At 50.8% G+C, this 25049-nt stretch overlaps 1 protein-coding gene across 3 annotated transcripts in view; it reads right to left on the reverse strand.

Moving 5' to 3' along the window:
- ct (homeobox protein, cut) overlaps window positions 1–993 on the reverse strand; it is a 205648-nt gene extending 204655 nt beyond the window's left edge. For 2 of the 3 annotated variants that reach the window (XM_055065542.1, XM_055065540.1), the window contains exon 1: window positions 836–993. In XM_055065542.1, the coding sequence (XP_054921517.1) occupies window positions 836–842 (7 nt within the window). In that variant the 5' untranslated portion in view covers window positions 843–993. The remainder of the gene's footprint in view (window positions 1–835) is intronic. The other variant, XM_055065541.1, reaches the window with a different exon arrangement.
- Window positions 994–25049: the final 24056 nt, after the last annotated feature.

The following is a 25049-nucleotide window of genomic DNA, read 5'->3' on the forward strand; positions in this document are numbered from 1 at the left end:
TCTGACTCAGTAACATTTCATGCACTGAGGCACTGCATAGAATTGGGCTCACTTGAAACGTACGCCAAATCGTCTTCCAGAGCCGTGAGCGACGCGCTGTCCATTCGGCTTGCAAACGAGAAAGAAGCCAAGCCGACGCATCATGACGCACCTCTCGATCGGCCCTGCATGCAGCGAAGCGAACTCTGCCTTCCGCTGCCGGAATGAGCTTCGTGCGCACGCGCAGTGGCACTCCCGCCCAGTAGCTCTGCACGAACTGCTATGGATGCATCATACCGACCGATGCGGATTGTGAACGCTGAGCTAACGTTATCTACCGTTGCAAGCTGAGCGTCGGTCGTCGTTTCATGAATTCTGCGATGCAACGAATCATCGCAATATTTTTTTTTACTTACTTTCCACTCATAAGCTAAAAGATATGTATCAGCAAGTACACAATGCCGTGCGACAATAAATATCGTTGCAGACGCGTTTGGTTGCCCAACTGCACTCAAATGGAGGGGCGCCCACAGTGAATTTTGAGAGCACACAACAGCAGAATGCAGTACGTGAGAACTACGGAGTCAGCAGGTGATCGCACATCTCAGCCTGCACATTCTTGGACGTCGGCTAGCTTTCAAGACAAACACGCGCTATCTACATTGGCTTACTAAACGTAAACACGAACAATAACAAGTACAGAGTGCTACTGAAGTGCGCTTCGGTTACATTTAACCTCGCGGCGGAGTACAGGAGTATAGTAAAGAGGGGGGAGAGGTTACCAAAGGTGTACAGAGAAGGTCGTGCCTACCTTTACGGATAGTATCCCTCAAAAGAGAGCAAACCACTCACGTACACGGCATTCAGGGGGAATCACTGGAATCACTCATGCAGGTAAGACCACTGTCTCTTGTAGGTATACTGTATGACGCCCAAGCCGCGTAAACCACAGCCAGAGAACTCGACTTCTTTCCTGCGTTCGAAGCAAGCGCATACATAGAAGACTCTTTCACGTTCAGCTTCGGCTCGACCGGACGGTGCAGAATTGACGTCTTCGCATCGAAGTCAGTTCGCGCTGCCACTGTGGGGTGCCTTCCCCGAAGGCGGTCGCCGGCAGCTCTCCGGACGCGTGATGAAGCGTCATTACACCAGCGGTCATTAATTGCCAACGATCTCTCCTCTTCGTGACGGTTTTCGAACGCGGGGGTGGCGCGTTCACCAACGACGGCCGCGTTGCGGTAGGCCGAACAAGGAGCGAACCCTACACGAGCACGCGTGTGCGCCGATCATCGATGAACGAGGCATCGCGTGAGCCCCACGGGCTCCTGCTTGCTCAACGCGCCGACTTGCGTGCAGCACGGCTGAAGGCTGAAGCCATGGTTACACACGTGAAAAAGCAGGCGCAAAAGTCTCGCACTGCCCTCGACTATATATATGTGTGCCTGTGATTTCGATTGCACTATAGTCAAGGTACACAAACGATGCCCAGTCAGCGTCGTGTCCGTGCTGCCGTCGGGATACGGCGTGAACAAGGGTCTGACGTCGCGCCTTGTTATGCTGCGACGCATAAAAAACTGCAATGAGTGGATCGGGAAAGGTTTGACAGCGTTGCACGTATCTACCGTATCACTCTGCGCGGCAGGCGAACGCCAACAAAAGAACAATGGCTCCTTCTTCTTGGTGCCGTTCGTGGTTTCGTACCGTTCGCGGCGCACCACGCTGGCTGCACTCGTGCGGCTTGAAAGAGCAACGGCAGTGTGCACATCGAGCGGCCAGACCGATAGGCCACGGGGCGTCGATGGCATGCCACCAGATCGCCCGCTGCTTATCCGCCTTCGAACCATTGTGGCTCGGACGACCGGTACTCACGGGGACGCTGCGATCGACGGCTCCCGGTCACGAAAGGCGCTGCGCAGACGTCTCCTTTTTCGCGGTACCGTGCCCTCAGCGCTCCTCTTCGATCACCAAGACGGTTGTGTTTTTTCTACCGCGATTCTCGCTTTCGGGCACGTGAGAGGTGTGGCTTATGTGAGTTGGTTTCCCAATTTAAATCATATTACTCGCTTCTGTGCTTAATGTCTGGTCCTCGCATTGCCAATTGATATGCCCTTGTGGTTACTTCAGTTGACATAGGGCGACTGCCTCGTTCAGGCACTCGTCACAGGTTCGGTTTTTTTCGACCAGGACGAGCTTCTCTTTGACTACAAATCTTGCTCGTTGAGGAACCATTTGGGGCTTCTCTTGCCGGTTAATGCTGCTCTAAGGTGGACAGCGAATTTCTCTATAATGAATCTTGTTCAGCCTCGTGGATCACTGTAGAAATTATTTCGTTATTGCTGATTCGCACTGTGCCCTGTATTCGTGACATGCGGATATTCCACACCATGGTTGAAGGCGCAATTGAATCGCCTTCTTTATGCTACGATAAATAGTAGCAGCATAACAATAACCTAACATCGGAAGTGCCCAATCCGCGATATTCAGCGCATTTGTTACCTTGAACTGACTTGCACGTCGTCAGAGTGACGTGTGCACCCGACGGCATCAACAACGAAGCTAGGTGGTGCATGTATAAACAAACAAGCACTGAATATATGGATAGAAATATTTACACAGAACACCACAAAGAAAAGAAGTTCTCATATTCAGTAACCATATGTAGCAAGCACCCAACAGCATAACGACAGCCTCCTGCAGCACCGCTTTACAGATTCCTCAGCGCAAGCAAACATAATGCTCTGGCTTCCAACACGAACACGCTTAACCTCTCTCAGACCGCCAGCTAAAGAAGAAGCCTGCGTTCTCGACTTGAATCGTGGAGATGGGTTGGGAATAGCGGAATACGAGAAGGGCCAATGCGAGTGCTGCTTCTTACCATTATTGGCGGTATGTACAAGGCGTCGACAGAGTAACTGCATAAAATGTATGCGTATTATTTTTCTTGCTGATTTAAGCCGGTGTGGGTACGAGAGCCGAGTAGTGGAGGCGCAACGAAGACAATGAGAACGAGTTGAGTGATAAATTTGCATGCGTTCGCCAAGAACTCTGCAACGCGCAGAGCTGATTTTAAACAAGCATTCGTTTAGCTATGCAATTACGAAAGCGATCTTTATGGCCCCGATTTGAACTGCATAAGTGCGCTGTGCACATAATGGCGGCTACGACTTTAAAAGTGGACGGGATTTCACAGTTTCACAACAAAACACCGCCGGAGGTAGCTCGCACGGCGCCCGAGAATTTCGAGCGGCACGAGCCGCCGCTTGAAAGAGCGGCCGCAGCCACACTTCGGAGCAGCCTATCCGAGCGGGGCCGTGTTTGCTATCAAAACGAGAACGCCAGTTCGTTTCGTGCGGCATATATGCGTACACGGGATCACTCACAAGCAACACTCGGCGTCGAGCGGCGCGGGATATAACGAGCATTGCAATTAGGAAACAGACGCCTGACCGGGCCAGTCGACTTGGCTGTATAGCCCGGCCCCTGGGTGCAAAATTGCGGCGGTCATTTGCGAAAGGCTCAAGCGCGGCACGGACTTCCTGTTGGCCGAAGTAGCCAAGCAGAACCACGCAAAACGCGCAGCCCCGCGAGCCACTGTACGCAGGCTCAAAACGAGGAATCGGGTTCAATGTTCTAAATCAACCGGGCACACATACGCAGACACGCACAGCCGGCATCGCGGAGTATACAGCTCGCGCGCCGCCTTGCGCAAAAGAACAGGCGCGCGCCCGACCGACCGCCGAGAGAGAGCCATGGAAACACTCGCGCAAATGCCTGGGAAACGAAGTTGCGCTACCCTCGCCTGTATACAGCGCGGCGGCGGAGGCAATGCGCGGCCGGCAAGCGTGATGAATAATGACACCGGACAACGAATGGGCGGACGTTATATGCGCGTATACGTATGTTGCAGTGCACAAAACTTGGCGGCTTCTTTGCTCGGTGCGCCGGCGAGAGCACGCGCTCGCGCTCTGCTCATTACCATAATTAACCTGAAAAAGGCTACTCGCGCCGTTTCTTTGTACCTCCTCGCGGCGCGGTCACTCGCCAAGGCAGTGACACACCGCCGGCGCGTTACACTGGCCAGAGAAGAAGAACGCACGAGACCGGCGGTGTGCATATATAGTTCGCGCGGGCGAGCGTTTCATCCATCGTCCGGATCTGCCCGTTCGTCCGGCCGGCGCCGGAGGTCGTCCTACTCGCGATCCTCATTTGCAGCACCGAAGCCCCGGCTCCCGGTCGGGCCCTCCTTGATGAAACGCGAGATAAGTACTGCGCCGAGAAGTCGCTCGCGCCGAACTACCGCGACCCAAGTCTCGGTCGAGAGCGCGCACATATTTCTCGGACGCCTTGCACCTCACGCGCTTTAAGGGGCGGACTCGTGCGTGCGTGCGTATATGAAGAAAGGGCATAGCGGAGTGAGTGGGAGGGGGGGGGGCAGAATGGGGGGGGCGTAGTATTGGATTCGAGCAGAGGGCCCTGCACAAGGGGTAATCTCGCTCTGCCGCCGTCGCCACGCTATCTAAAAAATTTGGCACTGTTCCTCGTCTTGTGCAAGGCACAGTAAAGAAGCTGCTGCAGGCACGGGCTATATGGACTTCTGCCGCCACTCGGGCACGAGGCGACCATCGGTCACGACCGGATTGCGAGAATCTTCTCGCGAGAAAGCGAGAGAGACGGACGAGAGCGCGTATATCCTCGCCCTCCTTCTCGCGCCTCCGCCGCATCTTGGCCAGTGGCGTCATTCCGCGTAATTGGATCTTCGATGGCGAACGCTGGCTGCCGCCGCCAAGAAGGGAGATCTCGGGCCCTAATGTCCGCCGCTCAAATATTAAGAGCGAGGGCCCCTATCATCTGCAGGCAGCACAGAGGCGGCACATCATCGCGTCAGTGCGAGTGAGCTGTTCGCGGAGACAAGTCCCCTTCCGTGTGGCACCACGATACAGGGCGTTCTGGGGACGCGATCATCGCCCACTCGGAAAAAGAGGCGGTCGTGTTGCCGACGAGCGATCATCGCTCAGAGACATCGGCGCTCACCATGAATCCTCGTTTGGGGCAAGCGCGAGACGGCGCGGTCGAGCGAAAACAGCGTGATTCGATCATACATGTTACAGTGGCGCAGTCGCAGTACCTTCCTGACAATACGAGCACGGCGTTGTGAGCTTTTAGATAAATATAAAGAAACATATCAAAGTAGAAGCAGTCCATGTGTCTAGAGTTGCTATGGCTAGTGCGAAGAAGGACAGGAAATCGCGTTTACTGAGTAACTACAGTAGAAAATACAGCGTGTCGAAGACACTGTAAACATGCTACCCACATTATTTTTCATGATACATATAAGAATAGCAAAACATCTTTATCGGGACTCAGATAACCTGTGATCTTGCAGGAGGGAAATCTGGGCGATTTAAATAGGGATGCCCACATTTCAGAGAAGGCAGAACCCGCTAGTCTTCCCCCTTCGCCGTTCAGTTCTTACGCCCCTAATGAACCTCGATCAGGAACTGAACAACAGCGGCGGAACAAGGGATGCCGCTAAAGCCAGCGTCCCGACGCGTATAGGCTTGTCATCACCTGTGCATTCTTTGTTCAACCGACGTCAATCTGTTTAAACTTCCATCTTCTGTGAACTTCGGTCTTGTTTGTATTATGACCACGAATTGAATTATTTAATCATTGTTTAGGGAAACAACTAAGAAGCAAAATTGTACCGGTATATACTGGGACATTGTGAAGAATGTTAAGGAACGAAAGTGAAACAAAATTCTGAAGGCTGTGGCAGCGAAACTACACCATTATCGGCACCACGGCTGCACCACGAAGTTGCTGTTGCTCATCGCACTGCACTGCCTGCACACGCCCTTGAGGTTCGCCGCGTACGCGCGCAAGCGCCAACAGCCACTCGTGCAGCGCAGCCAGTCTTCGCCTGTCGCGAAGCTCGCCGGGGTCGCACGCGCACGGCAGTTGGAGATACGCTCCAATTTACGACAAGCACGCGACAGCAGTTGAGGGATCTCGCGACGATCATTGGATGCACTTTAACTTTGTTAGGGCGTCCGGTTTCCAAGCTGCCAATTTCGGAGCCTGCCACAGCGGCAGAGACCAGCTTTTGCTCTGCTTGCCGGCGCGCCAAACAGAACCGCCATAAACCCAAAGAACGAGTCGACGACGTTCGCACTCCGCTGAGGCCGTGCGGCGCAGTTGTGTGCAGCCATGGAGCCAATTCTGCAGCGCCAGCAGAGTAGTGCGGCACGCAGCTATTGATAAGTTTTTATGAGACCAATCATCACTCTTCAGTGCGGTGAATTAATGGTGTAGCGAGGTACTGCATGCAGGAATGTGAAGTTGTTCCTGAGACATCTTAGGCTAGACTGCGCACTAAGCACAGAGGAATGAAAAGGTAGCAGTCGCGCAGGCGGGATGAAACTTTCTTGCTGGATTGTGTACCAGACAATTGGCCCCTCTTCTTCGCCAAATCGTGCGCTCATTTCGGTCATATAAATACGTATTTCTGCCCGTAAGAACAGAGGCATCCTTTTTTCGTTAGTTCCAATATAATAATAATAATAACAATAAAAACATCAGATCTTGGTCGATCAAGTGTTCTTGATTGGAATGAACGAGTCAAGCGTTCCTCCCGTTGCTCCCGGCGCTCTTCATGGCGTGGGTGATGCACGAAACTGCACCGAGTCGAGGTGCCTCGCGACTCTCTCGACGACGTGTCAAGACGGCAGAGAAGAGAAACGAGCTCGCCTCGGAGATCAGCCGGTTGTGCGCCGAGGTCGTTGAACAAATGCAACGAGGGCTACGCCGGAATGAATTGACAGCGTCAGATGCCGCCGCCGACACACAGGGGCGACACAACCCCCTCGGGCACGCGACGCTGTACAGATGCGTCGGCTGGCGTCAAGCCGAAAGGCGCAGCATATCCTCCGGCCTTCGCCGATTATTAGCTTGCTCGTCCACCACCAGGAACCGAGGCGGAACGCCCCTTTTATCCGTCGCGCGGGCGTGTGTGCGTCTCTCTCTCTCTCTCTCTCTCTCTAGCTCTGTCACCGGGACGCTTCGCACTTGTAATCGCTGTTATAGCGCCTGGAAACCACTTCCTGATCACTTCGCAGCTGCACCAATTGCGGACTTCAAAGCAAGTCCTCTTCTTTTTCCTAGTACATGCGCTATGGTGTGTCCACCGGGGAGTGATTATGACGCTGAACTATAGTGCTTCCTAGGGCCACAGTGACCCGATGCTTCTTCGGACTGCTTGATATTCTGCGCTCGACGACGTGGCGTGTGCAGAACCACATCGAGCTAACATCGGCGCGTGGTTCGCCCTGACTTTCTTTGCTGCTTTTGTTATCTTTAAATTCAAGTGTGCCACGCACACGTCCGGCAGTATACGGGAAGGCCGACAATCACGCAAAGAGCGAAGTGCCCCGCGGAGGTCCTCGCGCGACACTGACATTGCGGCAGAAAGCGCGGACGGTCGATTGACCCAGCGAAGCATCACCGAAAAGCCGGACAAGAGACCAGCAATCCAAGCGTGACAAACAGACTGGCAAACAAAAAAATTCGAGCACAAAGCCAGTCGATTCCAGTCAGAAAGAAGGGCGAAAGAACCGAATGACAAAAAAAGAGATGCGGCTCAACGTCGGTTACGAGCCGCTGGAGAAGGCCAGCGACGTGGTCTACGTACGACAGCGACGCAGAAAGGACTTCCTTTCCGCGAACGCTCCACAAAGTGACCGCAGCGCGGCTCTATACCGGATATCGCTAGCGGATACGGTCCGCACTCCCCGCCCACGTTATCGCTGCCGCGGTGCGCGCTCGCCTTATTCATTTTAAGCGCCTTGCCTCCTCGTTTTTTGCTCTTTATTGCGCGTTTCTTTGTCTTCTCGCTTCTTCCAGCGCATCCCTCTCGCGCGCGGATGCGTTGGCGTTCTGCGGCGGGACCTCTCTCTCTCTCGGGCCGAACCAGAATAACCGAAGCCCCTCTCTCACCACCGCTTCTCGACGTAGAGCCACAACGATTTGCCGCCGCACGTCCCCGTCATTCAGAGCTGCAGATCGGCGGCGGCCATCAGCGACGCACCATCCGGCCGGATGGAGCGGCCGGGGCCAGATCGGCGATAAACGGCGGCCGTCGATGCGCGCCTGGTGGGCCGCTGACCAGCGGTCAGTCAGTCGTGGTGGTGGGCTGCCGAACGGCTCGTGCCGGTCGTGCGCGGGACGACGAGACGCGAACGAGGTGCGGGGACGCCTAATTGGCTGCGCTCAATGGGCGCGCCCTTAATTGGAAGTCTTAGCGCCGCCGCTGCCTCGCGCGCGGTGCGAGATCCGTTGCGGCAACGGGCCGATACTGCACCACGCTTCCTGCATGCACTGGGTTCAGTGCGGCGACGACGTTCGTTAGAAAGCCGGAAGACCATTCATTCAGATTTCTGCGGCCAGCCGAACTATAGTCATTACAGTGCATGAGAAGCCTCTCTGGCTGGTAATACGCGGTCGTTCACGTTTAATGGTGCCTTCAACGAACTTTCGTGGGGGAGTGTTTCGAACGTAGCACCGGTGTTTTGGTAAATAACTGCCAGTGAATTTTACCGCGTCTCGCTCACTGTCATTAATATGGGTGACGAATAAAGTCACTGCTTCTATAGAGAGACGCGTATATATAGGCTGGTGTGATTTGTTAAATGACGAACTGATCGTGCTTATGTGGGAAAAAAGAAAACACACACACAAACACAAACACACAAACACACACACACACACACACACACACACACACACACACACACACACACACACACACACACACACACACACACACACACACACACACAAAACAAAGCTGTATTGTCTTGTACCAGATTGTAAACCGCCATCGGTCTAGCAATATCGCCAGAATGCTCCACTTGCTAAACGGCAGCGCTGCGTAAACATGCATGCTGAACGTGTGCAGTACTACATAGAGAGCCTGTCTCTTATTTACTGTTAACACACTTCGGGAAAGAAAGAAGAAGAAACCTCGCCATCCCGGCCCTGCGAAAGTGGATGTCCAGCGAAACTACTGAAAACGACTAATACAACTGCTGAAGGGTGTGTGTATTGCTTTATGGCCTAAATTAATGGTAGTAGTGCTATTTTAGAGTAATGGTAGTAATGGGAGTAATGATAATTTTGACAGCAGGCCACTGCCCATAGCGCTGTTGCAACAACATTGAAATCCGTTGCTGGGTTGGTAACTTAATATACCAAATGCTAGGGACGTCACACCCCACGTCGAAAGTTGGCGTCACCTCAGCAGCTTGCGCAACAGTAATGTTTACCTGGAAACATATGTGGGGAGCGCTACGTGTTTCGCTTTGCTATCAAGAGCGCCTTATCATCAATTATGTGGTTCAGATGCTTGTTTTGAGCTTGCTCTTTATTGAAACGTATGCTGTTCTGTGTGTTGTATGCCTGATTCTAAAGAATGTAAGCATTGTTCGCTACACTTTGTTGAGTGCTTGTAGCCTTACAGAGCTATGAGCCATTGCATCTTTTTCTTGCTTGCTGGAGTACGAGTACTTACGGGGGTATGAGCCATCGATTATAGTTTTCTGCCAACGGACGCGAAAGAATTCCGGGATCCTAGCCATGTACAGCTTCGCTGTAAAATCGATGCAACGTGAACCAGCTGACTCAAGCTGTACCATCAGGCTGCTAGTAAGACTATCGCAATGGCTGGCCGGAATACCGCTGTTGAAATAGGATCAGCACGCAGTCACTGAACAACGAGAAGAAAAGCATTTTTTACATCTTTTATAAGCGATGGTGTGGATATATGGTGCTGCGAATTCTCTATACTGGCTCTTTTCTTCTCACGTTTCTTTCTTTTCCTTCTGCTACTACAGTTGGCTGTTTCAACATGGCGTAAACGAAGGAAATGTCGCAGTGTTCTGTGGTGCTATGAGAGGAAATCCCCACTCATTGTTCAGCAAATTTACACAAATGAATACACGGGCGACCTCCGTCAGATGTTAAGAGCAACGGATAGTGTAATACGCAAATATCAGAAAGGCTGACATCATGACAAGAGACAGTGGACATCGAGCAGACCGCTTTTCTGAGTAGTCGTCAGAAGTAACTTCGCTATGTCTTGAGAAAAAGCGCATCTTGCAGAGAACAGTGTTATTTAAATTTTACACAAGCGACGTCGTCAGCAAAAACAAACAGACTTAAAATCGTACAAGCGCTGAACTCAGTCGACCTTAATTCATTAAACAGGAATGGCTGAAGAAACAAAAAAGAAAAGTAGGCGTTAAGTTCTTTGAACTCGCTGGTCATTCGTTGTAAAGGAAGCGGCGTTATAATTTTAACGCAAATCCGATTGCAGCGTTAGAAAGGCGGCAGGAAAGAGAGAGAAAAAGAAAGGAAAAGCAAAAGAGTATAGCTGACCTGTGGAACACCATAAATTTGATGTTTCTGCAAGCCACAGCTCTTAGACAAATACTTTTTCTCTAAAACGGAAACGGCATTTTCCTAACTCTGCACACATCTCACCTTTAGCTCCGCATGGCGGCCTTGCGGGAACGTGCATAAGCCGGCTGCCTTTCTCCAACTACGACGTCGTACAAGGCTATAGCCGTTACGTGTGGGCAGGTTTTCTTCGTGTCCAGACAGAACGCAAACTGTGACAGCCAAGCCTTGAAGCGACGCGCGCACGGCGGGCAGACAATTCGCAGACCCGATGAACCCTTTTTAGAATAGTCGGCGATGCCTCAAAGTCATGTCGAACACTTGTAGCGCAGCCGAGGGCAAGAAAACATAAAGAGCGCTGAAATATATCGGTGTCGTCGCCGGAATCAATCATTTGCCTCTTCGTCCCCCAGCACGTGCAGCAGCGGGTCATAAACAAAGGGCTGTCGGGCACGCACAATGAAGCGACGAGAGTGCGGGCTGCTGAACCGCGAGGCAGCTTCGTTGTGTAAACAGCGACGACCGCCGCGGACGGAAACGCTGCGTACAAAGCCAAGAGAACGCGCGCATTGTGCAACGAAGCTACGAATTTACGCAAATACGGCTATCCTGGTTCTACGAGGCACGCAGCATTGAATGAAGTCGGGAGCCGGCACTCAGCTGCCGCGGAGCGTTCTGTCTGTTATGTCGATCGTTTTGTGGCACGTCTCGGGCCGGTGAATTGCGTTCCGAGCTTATAGCATCCGTTATGCCTTTTTTTTTTGTACGCGTTTGTCCGAATTCGCGCTACTACGAATTCTTCACTTGTGAACCCACTTGACGAGCAAAAAGTCCTGTTCATCTTGCTTGCTTAACAATTTATTTCTTCTCCCGAGCGAAACTCCATGGCTGTCAGCCATTACTTTCCCTTTTCAGAACTGCTGCTACCTTTGCTCTTGATTATACTCACAGACCACGCAGAATGCGAAGACTTTGTGCACAGTGACCTCGAGCAGCTCTCGAGAATGATGTATTCTGCTATGGCCATCGTATAAGCTTGTTGATATACGCATATGTCATCGTGAAACAGAGAAAGCCAGAAGCAGACAGACACAAGTGTCTGACGACCACGCCTAAGAGACGAAGAGTCTGCCTGACGGCGCAGCAATGGGTCAGAAAGACGACTCGACAAGCAGCTTACGGCAGCGAAGGAACACGGGAGGAACGCCGCAGGGATGCATTCAAGCAACTGCTGCGGAACTCCGGCAGCACTTTTCCCATGGTCGCCCGTGCGGACCGCTATACGTCGTACAGGTGACGGCGTTTGAAGCCGCGGTCCCTGGCAACCGCCAATAATATTGGCAAAATGGCCGTCCTTCTTTATTCTTACGTAGCGCGGGAGGAGCGCACGGGTGCCCGTAATTTACCGCCGGGGGCTGCACGCAGCGGCCAGCCCGCGTGAATGCTCGCGTCGCACGCATGAGCGGAGATGGACGCGCGCGCACTTCCGGCGAACTGCCGGCGCGCGCGCTCCAGCGCGCAGCGGCGATCGGTCGGGAAAACAATATCCGGGAGCCAGAGGACCCCGTCGTCGAGCTCTGTCTGCGTGCACACCGCGAATCAAGGACAGTTGAAAGAGAAAGCGAGTGTCTCTCTTCTTCCGCTGGGGACGCCCTCACCTCCATCTTATTTCATTGTCAACGCAGCTTTCATTGGCCGAGCGTTCGGCTCCAATGCCCACGCCTGCGTTTTGTGAGCGCTATCGGTGCGCCATGGGGTGTTCTGGTGCGGCGCTGTGTTGCTCAAAACGTTAGACTCAGCTGTGCGGTTTTGTCGGTCGACACGCGCGACGCTACAGGTGTTTTTGTAGCAGTGATTTCTCATTTGCTACCGTACATTGTAGTCCCGATTTGATTTGCGCAGCACGTGACCAGGCGGAATTACATTCCGAGACAGTGTCCATGCAGTGTTACGTTATCGTTCAATTAATGCCGGGAAAGGAGGAGAGGGTTTAAGGACTGTTTTGCTCCGTGTGGCGCTGACTATGATCGCGGAGCAAGAACTTATGTAAGAGCACTATTTATATTTACGCTGTTTGTGACAGAGGACTAAAGCTGGCAAGGACGGCTCTTTCCTGAAGCTTAGCCACCAATGCTTACTTGCGTTTAGGAGAAATAAACATTCATTCATTCATTCATTCATACACGAGATGGCGGCGCCGATGTAGCTGCGGGCAGTTCACATCATGTTGAAATGTTCGGCGCACCCTCCTTCGGCACGCCAGCTTCCAGTCCCATTTTTGTTTTCGAGCGTGTGGTCTCACGCATCCACTACCTGAAGAGTTTACCAACTGCGCTCATTTACATGGCCGATAGGAGTGCGCAGCGATAGGGATATAATTTTCGGGTGACGATAGACCAGCACGTATGTACATAGGTGCATGGTCATAGTGGCTTCTAGAGCCGCATCATTGCTTTCTGCGCCGACATCGGGTCAATACCACAAAATGCGTTCATATGAGGTCAGAAGTCAATAATAAATTGAGTCGAGCGCGGTTCGTCGGAACTATTAAAGCGATACGCGACGTTCCCATTTGTTTGCATGAGATATCGGCCCATATGTGACGTCACGGCTCAGAGCACTAAAGACTTATGTAATGCGAAGTGTGGAGCGACCGCAAAGCGTTATCAAGATGGCTCCACCAGCAGACCGCGCCGCCGACTCGACTGCCCTAACTCGCCAGCTGCCGCACATCGCGACTGGGTATTAGCTGCTCCGGCTTCGGCGTCGCGTGAGTGCGAGCACCACAAGCGAGTAGCGGGAAACCAAGCGAGCCGCTTCCGACTGCGCCCGCCGTAGAGTTCCATGCAATAGTCACTAGAGGGAACTCTGGCGCTGCGATCGTTCAGCTACCATGGGAACTATGGGTACACTATAGGTTGGATTTGTGTAATACTGCGGCTTCAGACGTCATCGCGGCGTTATTTATTACTATTTATCTTTCAAAAATTTTGGACATCCATAGTTTACCAAACACGGCAAGGCAAATTGTGTGTGCGTGTGCGTGTGTGTGTGTGTGTGTGTGTGTGTGTGTGTGTGTGTGTGTGTGTGTGTGTGTGTGTGTGTGTGTGTGTGTGTGTTTGTGTGTGTGTGTGAAAGAGGAGAAACGAAACCGAGGGGCCCAATTTTTATTAGTCGTATCATAAGAAGCCAACGAACAACGACACCAAGGACAGCATAGAGAAATTACCTGCAGTTCTTAGCGAAATTAAATAAGTGATAAATGCAAATGGAAGTGGATGAATATATATATATATATATATATATATATAATGAAAAAAATACGTCATCGCTTATGCTCGCCGCACGCTCACAAAGTCCGATCTCAACTAAACTCACAGAAAAGGCGTGTTTAGCGATACTGGGGGCCCTTGAGAAATTTCGACGCCATGTACACGGCCTCCCATTTCATGTGGTGAGGGACCATCAAGCGATGTGCTGACACTCACTGAAAAACCCCTCTGGCCGGCTCGCACGCTGGGCGCTCCGTTAGCAAGAGTAGGACATCCGGGTCTCGTGTACCGCTCTGGACGCAAGCGTACCGATGCCGACGCTCTCCACCGCTCGCCAATTTCATCTGACGTACACAGTCTTTGCCCACTCAACTTTGTCCTGTCATAACTTGCCATCGATAACATGCGCTTTGAGCAGAACAAAGACACGTGGATTTCTTCGCTTTTGGAGTTTCTCACTGATCCTGCAACTGTTCCGGCATCTAGGACTCTGCGGCGGCAGGCCCATCACTTTGTTATTCGCGACCAACAACTCTACCGTCGCCACTATCTCCCTGGAGGGTGTCATTGGCTCCTAGTAATACCGCGTCATCTTCGTGCTGGTTTATGCGCATCGTTTCACACTGATCCTCAATGTGTGCGTATCAACGACCTACACCCACCTTCGGCTCCGGTATTACTGGCCTGACAAGTACAAGTTTGTTCGCAAGTACGTCCGCTGCTGCCTCGACTGCCAGCGCCTAAGAAGCCAGTCCCTAATTTCACTGCCGCACCTTTATAGCCGCTTCCTTGTCCACCCTGTCTTTTTGATCGGGTCGGAATGAAGCGGTATAAAGCGGATCGGAATCAACCGGTGCTGGCAACCGCTGTATTATCGTTGCAGCGGATCATCTCACACACTGTGCCGAAACCACTTCACCCACGTCTGCAACTGCCCAAGACGTTGCATCATTCATACTGCGGTATTTTGATCTTCGTCACGGAACCCCTCGGGAACTTCTTAGTGATCGAGGCCGCGCTTTTCCATCGGAAGTCATGACGTCGCTTCCGAAGGGGTGTCACACCATACCCCGGACCACAAGCGCATGCCACCCGCAGACGAACGGGTTGACGGAGCGTTTCAACCGTACTCTTGGCGACATGCTCGCCAGGTACGTCGCGTCCGACCATTCCAACCGGGATGTTGTGGTTCCGTTCGTCACGTTCTCCTATAATACTACCACTCAAGCCACCACTGACCACTGACATTTCTCCATTTTTCTTACTGTACGGCCGCGAACCTTTCCGCACCATCGATACATATCTGTCCTACCAGTGTGATTCGTCGGAATGTGTTCCTGTATCTCGAGCTGCACAGCGTGCTACAGAATGCAGAAAACTCGCTCGTTGTCTTACCACCACAGATCTGACAACTGAAGAAACATCGTGGTGGCTCTGACCCCAAAAGTTTACCTTCCGATTCTTTGGCTTGGCTGTGGGTCCTACCTTTAGCTCCCGGTATTCCCTCTAAATTGCTCCCAAGATTTCATGGCCCTTACTGTGTGCCTGAAGAAGCTTCTCCCGTGACCTACGTCGTAGAGCCTGTGTCACTGTCCTCTGATGAGCGCCACCGTGCTCGCGAGACTGTTCACGTAGATCGGCTCAAGCCCTTCTACGATCCCTCCCTGTTACCATATGCTTAGATCGCCAGGATGACATCTTTTTCTCCTGGGACCAATGTAACGACGAAGAACAGCCGGTTAGCCAGACGCATCTCGAGGATACTGTACACAACGAAGAAGTGCCTGTCAATCAGGCGCATCACCAGCGCCTTACGTACGGGGCCGGTTCTGACTGCTCGCAGGCTCCTGACTATACCGCATCGGCTTCGACCTCTCGCTCCTTGCGTACCTGGTCAATAAACACCTTGGCAATATATGTAGATATGCGCCATCAAGCTTGCCGTAAGAATGCACTGTTGTTCTACTTACATTTTTTTTTACAAAACTCTCCTTTATGCACAGAAGCACAAAAGTAACTGTAACGCCCATGTATTTCGTTCCACACTTTGGGAACTAACATCTCCAAACTGTTGTCATCCTGGAAATTCACTTCACGTGGATAGGACTAGCAGGCTCACCGGCTACAACTCGTAAGCTGCAATATGTGCCGTAAAGTAACTAATTAAGAAGTTAATTAGTGAGTTTTTGTTAATTAGTCGAATGCGTGTTTCCATTTTTCGTGCTAGTGATGTCCGCCGGCCTCTTCGAACAATTCAGTTCAAGGACGAGAATTGTTCTATCTGCCACAGGCGATTCTCGAAAAATTCCATGAACTTAAATATGATCACCCTGCAGTATTGCTCCCACTTCGTGCTTTCCAAGTATCTTCTCCGTCGCTCCTGAGATGCGCACCGACGCCCGGGTTGAAACGCACACGCAGCCGCTTTCTGGCCGCCGAGTGTCGAGCGCGAGAGACGGCGAGTGGGAAGAAAGCAAACGAGCGATGCGAGAGCCCGGCCGCTTCCCGTGAAAGCGGCACCTGTCCGAGCTCGTAACATGCGAACGGCGTGGCCTCGGGCCGCGGAACGTGCCGAAAGCTGTCGCAAATGTCGTGATTTATAGGGCGGACGTGATCCTAAAAGTGAATGTCGACTGTTTCCCACTTAAAACGCCTTTGTGTGTGCGTATATGCGTCGACGTAAAGAACTCTCATCGTCAATGCACATATAGTTAAAGAAGCTTGCTATAGCTCTTACAGTCAATGACAAAGCGCAACTAAGCGTACACTGCTTGTTATCCAGTGCCCATATACCAGACGAAATGATCTAAGGACTGTTTTCGTAAATGTGCCTGAGTACTTCGTGCGTACTTTGTGGGTAATGTGTCAGTACTTTGTGCGCATGTGATAGAGATGACAGAGGACGCGTATTATCACTGTTTCGTCAAGGAAATTGTCTTTTAGAACTGACGACAAAGCAAGAGAATATAGGAGATGGGGGGGAGGGTGCACTTGGGCTCTTATTACGTAGGCAAGCACTTTCCCAGGTTCATGGTAAACGACGTTCGACACACTTAGTGGAGTTCAAAACTTAGTTTGGCAGGAACGGCCATTCTCCACAGATGCCATGGTGACAAAGAAAGGAAAAGATAGGCTCACTACAACAAAACTGGATAAACATATAATGCTTTTATAAAGATCTCGTGTAGTGAAATGATGAAACCACGAGTAAACCTAGGTAAAGGAAACCCAGAGCGCAACGAAAGAAAGAAAAAATATATATATATGTGGCCATTTAGCGGTAAATGCGAGAGTAACGCGCTAGCTTTACGTCGCTCCACTACGAGGTCGTCACGGATCCACGATTTAAACCATGACACACACACAAACACACATTATATATATATATATATATATTTATATATATATATATATATATATATATATATATATATATATATATATATATATATATATATATATATATATATATATACACGTTTACAAGGTGACCGACTTGTCATACTTCAACACATACACATTTTTTCCACTCGACACTACTAATGCTCAAGCATTAAATCGGATTCAAATGCTCTTAAAAGACGTTTCACAGTCCAAAACATGTTTATTTCTTACGAACCTCACAAACACGGGTATTTCACGAAACTGTGCTGCGCGAATCATCCGCGATTCACCTGCCGTGATGCGAACTCTCGACTTCAGAGGTTCATGGGCGGACGCTGTTAAGAGAAGAAAAGTAAGGCGCCGATACTGAGAAAACGCAGCCCCGCGGCAGCGTGCGTGCCCCTCGACGGCGGGTTCGGAAAGCGAGGCTGTCAGATGCAGGCCGCGTAGACGCCGCTGTTCGTTCGTGCGCGTCGGGTGCCCGGCCAAGCGGCGAGCGCGAGCGGACAGGTGCGTGCCCTTTGGGAGTCAAGGCGAACGGAAGAGGACGGGGAGGGAACAACGGTAAAAATAATGAAGAGACGGACAGAGGGGGAAAAAGAGAAAATCTATCGGCAGAGGGGTGAAGGAAATGCGGGACGACAGACACCGAAGGGAGGGCGACCGAACGCGGCCATAATGGCAGCCACTGTTGCTGGCTGCCGTATTGAGGCGCGAGCGGTGAGTTGGGAGCGGTTACGGACGCGCGAACATGGAGGCATCGGGAGAGGGTGGTGACACGAGAGTGGAGGATGCTGGCGGAGACCGCGTCGACGACAGGTGGCTGCAGGGGGGACCTCCGCTGTTGAGCGGCCGTTCGAACGCGACGGGAAACCGAGCGACGCGTTCGCGCACGCACGGATTGCGGTGCGCATGGGCAGTGGTGAGAGCGAGAGTGATGCTCTCCTTTCTCTTCCGGTTCCTCCCTTCCGCTCGGTTCTGTTGCGAACTGTCTCTTCACAATCACACCATCTCTGTGTGCTGTGAAGGATGCTGCAGGTGTCGTGCAGCTCGGCTACTCAATTTCTTTCGCGGTGAATCGCATTACAGTCGCTGTCATGACGCGGAATCACAGAAACGCTATAGGCAACAGCCCACTCAGTTTCGCGAAGTTAGCATACTCCAGATTTCGCCCAACGGTTACAGCTATTATATCCCATTCGTAGCTTATTTCCCAGTGAACGGAGGCTAACGCATTGATGACATCGCCTTGTGTGTACTGGTTGTACAGATTTCCTGATAGCTGTCTGTCTGTACCGTTAAAACCTAGTGAGAGTTCACGAATTTAGGACTCGCAACCGGCCTTCCCCTCCCCGTCTTACTACCACGCGTACGCGCGCAAACACATTTTCCATCCCACAGATACACATATACACAAGCACCCACTCACGCATACATACATATCAGCGCAAATCACATGTTTGCAATTCGACTTTACCATGCCTAAAAATATTCCACAGCGAAGGCGATCATCATCATTATCTTTTAATATCCACTGTAGAACGAAGGCCTCTTCCAGCGATCTACAATTACCCCTGTCTTGCGCTAGCTGATTCCAACTTGTGCCCGCAAATTTCTAATTTCATCACCCCACCTAATTTTCTGCCATCCTCGACTGCGCTTCCTTTCCTTGGCGCCCATTCTGTCACTCTAATGGTCCACTGATTATTTGCCCTACGCATTACCTGGCTTGCCCAGCTCCATTCTTTTTCTCTTAATGTGAACTAGAATATCCGCCATCCCCGTTCGCTCTTTGATCAACACCGCTCTCTTCCTGTTTTTTAATATTACGCCTAACATTTTAACGCGACAGCATTAAGGAGCCCTTGTCGGAAAAAATCCGGTGTCCCGCGTCGGACGTCGCAACGGCAAAATTATTTTTCGTACCACGTATACCCAGGCCTTCCATATGATGCTAGGAATTGACTGAATTAATTGAATTTCTCAAGCTAAAGTACGTAGAAAAATCTTAAACTAGGACTTACACAACCTACAGACATAAGGCTACCGTATTGTAGTTTGACTATACGGGAAAACATATTTCTGTTACGCGAAAACTCAAACAAACCTATTCACACACGCACGCCGCGGCGTTCACAGACGGGCCGCGGCGTCCGCCATATTGCGCGCTCCGGCGCGATGGATGTCTTGGGGGCCACGGAGCGGCGCGCCCGGTTCCTTGCATTAACTCCAGCTGGCGCTCGCCTCCGCCGCATCGCGGCCCACGTAAGAGGCCGTGGTTCCACCACAAAGCTCGCCTTCGCGCATAGCGTTCGCGGCAAGCGTTTCCAGGTAAACATTGCGGTTACATAAGTATGCACCAGCTGCCGGGAAGCATGAGAAGCAGTCAGGAATCTTGCAATGCTAACGCGTTCTCTCTTAAAGGTGAAACTTAAGCGTCCTCCAAATTTTCTCGTTCCATCTCTCGTTGCGCGGTTATTAACTTGTTTTCGAGCTTTTCTGTCAACTTCTGTTGTGTCTAACGATCCCTCAGAACAAAGGATGCTTCACCGGCACAAGCATGCAGCTATCACGGGTTCTGATCAAGCCTCATCGTTCACTCAAGGCAGCTCAATCAGCGTCACCTTAGTCTTACGGACAGGCAGTCATGTTCCAGATATTCGGCTTTTCGAGCGCCTAGAGATGATAGCTGGCTTCAAGACAACAACGTCACCCCCTCCTGACCGTCACGAAGAGGCCACTGATCGAGGACAGGGTCGTTGTCGAGAACTCCCGGGAAAAGCGTCTACGGCAGGTTCACAGTTTGCCGCGTGGTTTCCTCGTATTGTGCAACGTTGGAGACACGTGGGACGCTGGAGACACATGGGACGTTGAAGACAAGTGAGGGTTCGGCAAAAAAAAGTGGGAGTACTGCAAAAGGTGGAACGCTGGAGGCGGGATGATGTGAACGGCTCGGCGCTTTTGAATGGCCAGTGAATTCCCTCGACGAGGGAAGGAGAGAAATAAACGGCATAAAAAGTGAATCCAGACGAATGTGAAAGAAAGGCTCGGACATGCAAAGACTCCAGCATGTAGTGTACTCCGAGAGTTGGAGCCGTGTGTGTAAAACCGAACCATGTATTTTTGAATGTAAACATTTTATAATTCTCTTCAAGTCGCTCGGAACTCTTCTTTCTCCCGGCACCTGGCCGCACTACCCCCGACTTCACACAACACCTCCAAGTTTCTGCCCCATATGTTAACACTGGTAGAATGCAATGATTGTACACTTCTCTTTTCAACGACAATGATAAACTTCCAGTAAGAATTTGGTAATTCCTGCAATGTGCACTCCAACCCATTTTTATTCTTGTGTAAATTGCGTTCTCATGATAAGGGTCCCCTGTGAGTAATTGACCTAGCTAAACGTACTCCTCGTACAGACTCTAGGGGCTGACTGGCGGCCATGAATTTTTGTTTTCTTGCCAGCATATTGAATATTGCCTTCGTATTCTGCACAATAAGAGTCAACCGAAGGTGATAAACACTACTATACTGCGATGTTTAAGAAATTTATTGTAAAGCTCGATAATTAGAAAACAATATTGCCGCCCTGTAACACTATTGGTATTTATTTAGGCTTTACATTTTCTTGGGTCAACTTGGGTCACTAAGTATGAAACTTTGGGTATGTGGTGCATTTCAATCTACCTCTTTGACGCCAACTTGGGTCACTGGGTATGTGCCATTGTATGTGTGCCACCTCTGATAGTAATGCCACTGGGTAAGTGCCGCTCTTCAATAAGCCTCTTTGATGCCAGCTTGCGCCACAGCGCATGTCTGTCACTGGGTGTGTGCCGCCTTTAATAATAATCATATATAAAACATATAATCAACAGTTACCCACCAACCATAAGATACATTGCTGATAGCATTAAAGTCGCCAATAATGTCTAAAGGATGGGTGTACCGCCAATCAATTTTCTAACCTTACAAAAGAAACCCGGCCTTCGCCTAGCAATACTTTATTTTACTGCAAGTAAAAAGACGACACAAGCAAATCGTTCTGACAGGGAAATGTTTTGAAATTGGAACGCAACCCCCCCTCCTCTTCCCCCCCGCCCCACACATACACACACCTCCTTCACGGAAATCGGGAAATATGAATGCGAAAGATAAAACAATAAAGGAAAGAAAGGGCCACCACTTCCTTGCACTGGTGTGAAATGTAGCCATATCGGGGCCGTATAATTTATCAAATCGTGCATCTCTTGACCAGACGGACGAGTGTGACAACCTGTTCCACGTAGCCTTCCTCAGCTAAGGAAAGCAATAAATATAAAGCAAACGTGGCAATTCTTGCACAAAACACCAACAAAAAAGGCGGTTGGCGAAGGGAATCCTTCACGCATACACTCCCGCGCACAGACACTAGCTTGGGAACATCCCCGCAGCAAAGGCACATCGACGCGCGCGGGCACGCAATGCTGGTATACCGCGTGGTCTGCCTCCCTTTACTTTCTGCAGTACTTCGCATACAGATTCGGCATGTGAATTGGGCGCCCGGCGGGCGAGATAAATTTTTCATTCCGAGAAGAAATGCAGCTGCCGTATATAATGTATTCCGCGTGTACGAACGATATGCAATTGGCTCCGCGCTCCTTCGATGCCTGCACGGCGCCCGCGCAATGCGACGCGCGCGGTTTGTTCCGAGTGTGTGACAGGGGAGGTCCTGCAGCCTTCGTCGTCTCCCCCGAGACGAGACGGGGGGAGTCTGAGCGTATATTCGGCTCAAATTGGGTTTTTGTGCGGCGCTATCCAGTTTCTTCATGTTGCTTTCTTTTCGTTGTTCTTCTTCCACTATATGTACACACACGCGACTCAGTTTGATCATGTTTATTTGGGAGGCGCGCGAAGGAACGGCCGAAGTTCAAGAGTCGGAGGTGAATTAATTTTGCGGAAGATCAAGGAGGAACGGCGGAACGCGATGCGTTGCTTCGGATATCTGCTCTCGCCTTAGAAATTGTGGGCACAATTTTGTGCGCGTGCGTGCGCGGACAAGCTTGCATACAAGCAGTCGGGCCGATGCGACCCTTCCCGTCTTTGGAGTGTATGGTCGCTGTGGAGAATGATACATGCGGAACGAGATCTCTTTGAGCGCCGGGCGTCTTTTATTTTATGTTTTTAATTATACTTCCCTAGCGTACTTCTCGGAGCACGCTGGCTACACCACGATGGAAGTAGCACTTGGAGTTCTGTCGGCACGCGCCTACGCGACAAGAGATATTAACAACTTTGCAAGGGGTGTCCCCTACAGTTTGCGTTATTTCATATAGGGCACAAAAAATATTAACGCAAGAGTTAAAACTTAAAGTAAATAAAAAAGTGAGTGAAAGATGAAATCTTGCAAAATATAGGTGTTACCAAGGTTGCCAGCTATACAGGGTGTCCCAGAGTTTAAAAATCTGCGGATGCCATAAACAAATTATGGCGTTTTACGTGCCAAAACCACTTTCTGATTATGGGGCACGCCGTAGTGGGGGCCTCCGGAAATTTGTACCACCTGGGGTTCGTTAACGTGCACTTAAATCTAAGTACACGGGTGTGTTCGCATTTCGCGCCCCCACCGAAATATATGCGAATGCCACGTAGCTGGACAGAACCAAGGTAATGTTGTCTACCGTCGCTTTGAGATACTCAGATTATTTTTGTCATTGATGAGGGTGAAATGCGAAAACACCCATTTGCTTAGGTTTAGGTGCACGTTAAAGAACCCCAGGTGGTCGAAATTTCCGGAGTCCTCCAATACGGCGTGCCCCATAATCAGAAAGTGGTTTTGGCACGTAAAACCCCGTAATTCATTGTTTTAACATTATTTTTGTCACTCCACCTCATTAGATAAGTAGTCCTACTTAATTATTCATCTGATCAAATATTATAATTAGATTATAAGTGTAAATTAGAGAATTGTAGAGCAACATTACAAACTAGCGACGCAGCAAGCCCGCAAATATATATCGCAACGTGCCTCGAGCGGCCAGTCACACGGCAATTTTGCGTGCATTTGCGGGTTTCTTTCACGCTCGCAAAAACACTTTTACGTAGCACGTATTGAGCAACAGAATGCTGTATCTGGAGTTTTACATGTCGCTCTAAAATTCTCTCATTGGCACTTTTCATCTAATTATAATATTTGAGAAGATGAATAAGTAATTAGGACTAATTATCTGATTACGCGGAATTAAAAAAATAATCTGAGTATCTGGAAGCGACGGCAAACAACATTACCTTGGTTCTGTCCAGCTACGTGGCATGCGCATATTTTTAAACTCTGGCTAAAGTTAGCTGGGACATCCTGTATAGATAAAGAACTAATAAATAATAAGAAATGAATTGAAGGAAACGCGCAGGTATAGACTACATCAACAGGTTATTACCTTTGTATCGACCTCATAGGCTGCAATTCTCGATCTCACAACGTCTGCGAGACGGAGAAATAGTTCTGCGCTTGCAATCAGTAAATAGCCATTATTGCGTGAACGGCACATGTTGATATAGACATATTAGCGATAAAAATTGCCTGATCCTAAATGTACGCATAGATAAAAAGAAATTTGCCCTGCGTACCAGGATGCAGTTACGTTTATGAAAAGATTAAAAAAAACTGGATTCGTAATTATTATCAGCAGAAACAAATTACACACGTGGTGGGGAATGCCGCCAGCTTGTTTTAAAAGCGAAACGTGCTCACACATTCCCTTTAACCATTTGTTAGACAAGTTTCTTTCTTTTATCCCTGTAAGAATTATCGTCTAGTGAAACATGAAAAAGGGAACGCGAACGCGCACGTTCTATCAGTGAAGAGGAGCGGAGACTGCCGAAAAGCCCACCTCTAATGTATACCGACACTGTGTACCGTCCTGCGGGAAGGGACAAGAGCGGCCCCGGCTGAACACCCCGGGACAAACAAGAGAAGGCGACTCACAGCGGGCGACCAAAAAGAAAAAAAGAGAGGGTTCGGCTAACCTGCACCGCAGTGCCCAAACCCCGCGGCACGCACGCATATCACACACACACACGTACCGCGACACGCGCCGTCAGCAGTGCTAAGTTGGTTATGTATGGCCCGCTCTCGGAACCCCATCCGCCTCCCGAACTCCCTGCCGTTGCCTCTCGGCACGTATGCCCAGGCTTCGTTGCATGGGAGGATTCCACCTCGCTAGGGCGAAAAGAACAGAGATAGGGAGCGACGACAAGCGACCCGAGCATGTGTATACGGGCAGCAAAAATAAAGCGGCCGAAAAGTAAGGAAAGAACCTGGGGGAGCCGGGTAACATCGGAGGAGGCATCGTCAGTCAGCCCGCTCGGCTCCTCCGACAACGTCGCCTTTATTGGGTTGGTTGATTGCTGTTAGTTAGGTTCGCGCGCGCGCAGCATGTTTAGTTGGAGCGACCTGCCCGTCGGCGTGCGTGCACGCATGTGTTGTGCGCGGGTCGGCGAGGCTCCACGTATAGGCTCGCGAAGCGAAGCTGCTGCTGCGGCGGACGGAGCCGTTATCGCGTCGAGCCATGCACATTAATTACAAGATGGCGTCGACGTCTCTCGGGAGCAGCAGCAGCGCAAGGAGAAGACGAGACGTGCGCACCGCGGCCGCCGAGTGTTCAGCCCTGGGCCCGTTCTCCGTTTGAACGGCGAAGATGGCGCGGCTAATTTCTGCTCTTTGCGAAGCAGGCGCTGGCTGGCGCGTGCTGTGCGAGTGATTTGCCCTTTTCATTAACGCGTATCGTTCTCCTCGGCTTATCGGGGCGTGCTGCTGCGTCGGATTTAATCCGCTCCGCTGGTCTGCGCCTTTGAGATGAAGTAACTTTCCTCGCCGAGCTCCTTCCTGCGTCGCCGACGATGAATTTGGAGACATATTCTTCTAGGTTTGAACCCTAGAAGCGCCTTCAATTCTCGACGAGAGCTGCGTTCAAAACACTTCAG

Source organism: Dermacentor andersoni, chromosome 3, assembly GCF_023375885.2.
Source record: "Dermacentor andersoni chromosome 3, qqDerAnde1_hic_scaffold, whole genome shotgun sequence".
Taxonomy (NCBI): domain Eukaryota; kingdom Metazoa; phylum Arthropoda; class Arachnida; order Ixodida; family Ixodidae; genus Dermacentor; species Dermacentor andersoni.